Raw genomic sequence first — 6,110 nt, forward strand, 5'->3', positions numbered from 1 at the left:
GCCACAAGCTTGAGATACACGTCAGTTGCAGCTAACCAACGGCAGCGATATAATTGATTACAGTCTGCATATGAGCGGTCCGTAGAGGGAAGGAATCCGGAAGACTAAAGGGATGACCCGAAAATATAACGATTTATTCATTTATTTCAGAATACTGCTGGTCCCAGAGGGGACCCAGGAAGGGGTAGGGAAGGTACATTAATTATAATATTGTACACATAATACACTCATATAGTGGCGACAATTCGAAAGAAACCCGCAAAAGAGACGCAGCAAAGGGGTCCCAAGTTACCTTCGCGAATGGGACGATTGGTAACACGAGTGTTCTATATACCGGTAGGCTGACCTAAGCAGTAGCATAATGAAGTGCTCTTCTAACAAGAGGCTTCTATACAGGAGGCTTTCTCTTGACTGTAATGGCTATTAAGCGCACGTGAAAATTCCATCTAAAATGGGACGGGACGGCAACCCGAAGATATTCGTACTAAGTTCCCTTGCAAGTACTATGATGTTGGCAAAGGCTTTGTTTTACATAAAACAGCATACATACAATTTTGTCGGTGTTCAAATTGATTTGCAATTTGGAACACCACTCGTTGGTGTGTTCTAAACTGCTTTGCAAAGGTGCGCAATATGATGCAAACAAGGTGGGCCATAAGCAAAGCACACAGAAAAAGAGAGAGAGAGAAGGTTCGGCATATTGAGAACGCACGTTCAGATATCCCTATGTTTTTCTGTTAATAAATGCGACACAGGAGGGGAATTTTAGAACAAGATAATCAAGGAGTACCTGACACAAAAGAAGGTCCACATGTATTCCACCCTCTCTCCCGTAATCAAGGCATCGCAGGCAGAACGGGTTATACACACTTTACGCGACAGAATATTCTCTTGGTTTAGAGTAACCGGAAAATACCACTTCGTTTCCGCGCTTCCAGAGATTGTTCGTGACTACAAAAACACCAAACACAGGACTTTGGGCATCAGCCCGTTCGAAGTCACGCCCGAAAACGAACTGGGGCTGTTCAATAAGATAAATGGGAAGCCCGTCGTGCCCTCCGTGAAAAAGAAGCTCAAAGTGGGGGATAAAGTGGGGGATAAAGAGAGGGCCCTACTACACAGAAAATGTTTTCATAAGAGCTCGGAAGGGAGTTGGTCGCCTCAGATTTTCTCCGTCTCCCGTCTGAGAGACACCTCGCCTCCCGTCGTGCACCTGGAAGATTATTGGGGTAAGGAAGTGGACGGATCTTTCTACCCAGAGGAGGTACTTGTCGTAATCCCGGACGCCAATCAGCCTTGGTCAGTAACGAGAGTGCTGAGAAGGAAGAAAGTGAACGGTAAGAGCTTCTCCTTCGTTCGCTGGTTCGGTTGCAACAAAGAACATGACAGTTGGGTTCCGAGCAGCGACGTGGTCAAGATTGGGAAATGACGTCAAGCATCTACGTTCACCTCCTGTCGAATGCCAGCATGGAGAAGTTTCCGTCGAATAAACTCAACGCCTTCACGGTTGCTTTCGATAGTCCGCTTCAGCTCTCGATTCGCTATATGGTCGGTGTGATGGATCTCAGCATAAGCAATGATTTTTTAAATATCGGATACGTAAGGCAAGATGAGAAAATCGAGGTTTCTTTCGACGACACGGTCGAAGCCAGGAGAACTTTTCGCGTTACCTCGGATCTCGCGAGGGATTTGAGCAAAGCCCTTTCGGAATTTAACGTTTCTTTCGCGTACAATAAATCGCGATACGACTTCGTCTTACCCGTGGACGTGAAGGCCGTGAAATTGGACCCTCGACTTGCACAGGCGCTCGACGTCTCGCTAGCATCACGCAAAGCAGGTCGTGCGGTGAAGCCTCGCAAATTGAGCGAACGCGAAGCCACCTCCATCTTATTGGAGCACGCCACACCCGTCGCTTTCGGCGACGTCACTTTGAATTCGGAAACCACGTCCCTACGTAACACACTCAACAAGTATTTACAGACGCACAAGCTGGACGCCTCGCTAGAATTCGTTGATAACGTCTACTCTCTGAAAATGCCGAAAGGGTTGAACATTCCAGAATCCTTTGTAAAGCTGCTACAGCTCACACCCGTCGAGGGAGACGGAGAAACGCTACTCGCCTCTCTCCCCGTAGCACGCCAATTTTCTTTCACGATCAAGACGAAAATCCCTCGATCTTTGAAAGTACATCTGCCTCCTGGCTATTATGGTACACCCCAAGCACTTCTGGATGCGATAAACCAGTGCGTAGGCGAACGCGCGCGCTTCAGCTTCGACGGAACAGAACAGAAATGTAAAATTCGGTTTTCCGAGGGCACCACCTCCTTAAGACTTTCCGAGTACCTTGCCGTGTTTTTGGGCTTCGAATCGCACACCGTGTTCACTGGGGAGAAGGAGGAGGATGCCACGAGCTCCGTCGAGGTACTCCTGGAACCCCCGTTTCACAACATAATTGTCTACACGGATATCGGGGAACCCACGTACGTGGGGAGCGGGAAAAAACCGATATTAAAATACTACACTTTTATTACGAGAAAGACAAGCACGTCGTCACCTACACGTTAGATAACATCCAGTATTTTAACCTGTCTCAATTCGAAATTCCCTCAGTGACGATCGTTCTCGCGGACGAAACGGGAAGACGTTTATCGTTGCGGTCCAAAGGCAGAACCAATTTAACGTTGCATTTCAAATATGTACCGTAATTCCCCCAAAATAATTCCCGTGTACACGGGACCCCTTTTCCAACGAGTGGGCGGTGTGTTGAGCAACATATCCAAGTTTATCGTTCCCATCTGGCAACAAATAAAACTGATAGCCAAGAGAACGTTGAAGCGCCTCGCGCGGAATTTGGCCGACGGCGAAGGAATATCGCGCGCAGTAAAAAAGACGGCCATAGCAACGAGGAGAGACTTGCTGGATTCCATGGAGGGCTCTGGAAACAACAATTGATAGACACGCCGCAAAAGACAACAAAAGGAGCCGACACACGGCGCACCTTCAGATATCTTTGGTACGCAGTGAAGGTCACACATCCGCTGCGCGCTCCGTCCGATCATGACGTCAACGAAAGACAAAAAAAAAACAGTCGCAACGGTCACCACTCTGTCTGACGAGTGACGTGATGATATTCGACGCCCCTTCCATTCAATACGGCGTGGAAGATACTTCGAACCAACTCTTTTATCCGGTCAACGGGGTAAATAATACGGTGATCGAATTTTCTATTCAAAATTTGCAAAGGGCATACTTGGATCCATCTTGGATCCATCTTGGATCTTGGGCATCCATCGACGACGTGAGTTGTTCCGTGGAGAAGCTCTGCTCCCAGCTCTGCTCTGTGTGAGCGCATTCTATATATGACAATGTTTTTCAGGAAGCGACAGCCGCTGTCGCTAACAAGCGCAGAAAGTTGGGCTAGTTGGTGAGACAGCATACTTCAGATGTTGGGACGCAGAAGACAGGGGCTGAAGTGTTCTTTGACCGCGTGCATTGTTCGCGACGACGGGGAAGAAATGGACGAGAAAGATGTCGTTTTCCCAATAAACCACCTGTTGAGCGGCATGTTTAAGACGGTCACCGTTTATGCGAACAACAAGCTCGTCAGTTCCAACGAGTTATACGCCTACAGGAGTATTTTGGACGTCGTGCTTCATTCCACGCCCGTGGCTCAAGAGACCGTGCATGCGGCTGGACTCTTTGTCGAGGACGACGAACATTTAAAAAACGATTACGACGTCTCGTCTCGCGGCCCGAAACAACGTTACGAAGCGACGAAGGGTGGAAAATACTTTAACCTTCAGTACCGACCTGTTCCAACAGCCGCGCCTGATGGTACCTGCCGTCGAAATTCGCGTCGTTTTTCTGTTAGACAACGACGAATTTAAACTCATATCGGCCCCCAACGACAAGAAAACGTACAATTACGAGGTGGACATTAAGGAAATGACGTTACACTTGAAAAAAGTGACGCTGACACCTTCCCTGTTTTTGGAATACGAGCGGCGGCTTCAGACCACTCCAGCCATCTATGTGTTACGCGGATTGGAAACCAAAGTGCGGGGTTTGAGTGCTGGGAGCTTGGACGCTCACGTTGAAAACGTTTACCCCGAAAGGGTGCCTTCCAAATTATGCGTCGCCCTGCTCGCCACGTCCGACTTTCTCGGCAACATCGTATCGGACCCCTACAAATTCCGCAATTACAACCTGTCTCATTCGATGCTCTCCATGGACGGACAGCAAGTGCGAGCCGAGTACGACTTTAAGAATGACCTCGTCAAAATTCCCTACTTTAACTTCTTGCAAGAGCTGGGTGAAAAACATTTCAAGTACAGCTACGACTGATTTAAAACGAACGGGCTCCTTCTCTACTTCAACTTGGACGTGGACAAGTGTTCTTCTCCTTCGCATTTGAACGAGTTGCGAAAGGGAAACGTCCGCCTTCAATTACGCTTCGCTAAAGCCCTTCCACACGCGGTCACCGTCCTCTTGATTTCCGAGTGTCCCAAGCTCATGTGCGTTGACAAGGACCGTACGGTCACCTTCCCGTAGAAAAAGATGTACGAGAGCGACATCTTGGAACTCGTGTCCCTGAACCCCCTCGCTTCCTCCATGCTGAGAGGCATTTGCGCTTCCGACGAAGCCTTCGTTTTACGCAAGCCCGGCTATTTAATCATCAATACGGAAGAGCGAACAAAGCGCGGCCAGCACTGGGTGCTCTACCTGAAAAACTACGACGGGTCTACCGTGTTTTTCGACAGTTACAGACTTCCCCCCATCGAAGCAAACCTTCGAAGGACTTTACTAGTGGACGAGTATAACGACAAGGCTATCCAATCGCCTTTTTCGCCTTACTGCGGGCTTTTTTGTATCTACGTAGCCACGCGCATGTCTAAACGCTACAGCTTGAAAAATTGGGTATCCATGTTTTCCTCTAACCTCGAAGAGAATGACGAAACAATAAAACGTCTCCTCGTGAGCGAACTCGCTTCGTAAAATGTTCTCTTTATGGTTTTTTTCACGACATACACAAGACGCTTGCGAGGCGATCTTCAAACGTGCTGACCCGACGCTCGTCGCCGGTCACTGTGAGTCGAGGGATGTGTGGAGAAGGCAGTAGCAACGGACGATGGGACGGTTGAAACCCACGTTGATGAGACACGGGTCGACTGCCTCTCCTCGTCTATACTTTTCCAACAGCTCGAGCTTGTAATCTACGAAACGCTTCATTGTCTTTGTAATCTTCCCACTGACGGTGAACAGACGTAAGGGTATCGTCTTGAGAATCGAGCGAAAGTCACCCTCGCAGCCATCGCCGTGAATATAATCGCGTAATCGCAGCAAGTCCCGATACATTCGCGTTTGTACAAAGGTTGCAAACCTCTGCTCGGGCGTCATGACTGAGACGGAATTAGAGTACGCACAACCTTTTTTATTCATCGTGAGAGGTTATATATGAGTTAGCCTCCAGCTTTGATTTCGTAGCCGGGAAGTCGAGTCTAGACAATGGCTGGAGTTTCTCGACCACAGTCCACCGCAACGACAGGTGCTCAGTTGATCGCCGATCCGCAAAAAGAAGGTCTTCGGAGGAGGCTTGAAGGTTAGGGCCAGGGGTAGATCTCCCGTCAGTAGCCATTCGTAATCTGCACGAAAGAAGCGTGAGAAACACACGTTTTTAAAAACATAGACACACGTACAGTCTTCTTCAGTCACAGAGTGACACTGATGGTCCATCTTCTCCAGCTTCCATTAATAGTCGAAGTCCTTCGCAACGTACGTCGAACGGTACCGTCCGACAGCCGAGAAACGGGCGAATCCATCGGTCCGTCCAATGCTTTTGCTCTTAAAAAATGTGACCGGTTATAAAACGTATTAAAAATAACGAGGAAGCGTACCTTTAGACCACAATCCACCGCAGTTGGTGCAGAAGAAGCGGGCGCTGCCAATCTTCCGAAATATGTAAGGAGGGAAAAAACCGACTTTACGCGCAGCAAAAGTGTTGTAAACTGTAAACGAAACTCTTCAAACATTTCGACGATGATGATGACGTCATGGGTATTACTTCCGAGGATCTACCAAGCTGAGCATGATGTCGAGAATGGCGATCGAAC

At 48.4% G+C, this 6,110-nt stretch overlaps 1 protein-coding gene across 1 annotated transcript; it reads left to right on the forward strand.

Moving 5' to 3' along the window:
- Positions 1–811: 811 nt before the first annotated feature.
- Positions 812–1,429, forward strand: LOC135400402 (uncharacterized). Its single transcript, XM_064632244.1, has one exon. It carries the CDS (start codon positions 812–814, stop codon positions 1,427–1,429), a length of 618 nt encoding a protein of 205 aa, XP_064488314.1.
- Positions 1,430–6,110: the final 4,681 nt, after the last annotated feature.

The sequence above is a fragment of the Ornithodoros turicata genome, chromosome 7 (assembly GCF_037126465.1).
Source record: "Ornithodoros turicata isolate Travis chromosome 7, ASM3712646v1, whole genome shotgun sequence".
Taxonomy (NCBI): Eukaryota; Metazoa; Arthropoda; class Arachnida; order Ixodida; family Argasidae; genus Ornithodoros; species Ornithodoros turicata.

Coding starts and splice junctions, on each gene's coding strand:
- LOC135400402 (XM_064632244.1), top strand. CDS start 812: ATGTATTCCACCCTCTCTCCCGTAATCAAGGCATCGCAGGCAGAACGG.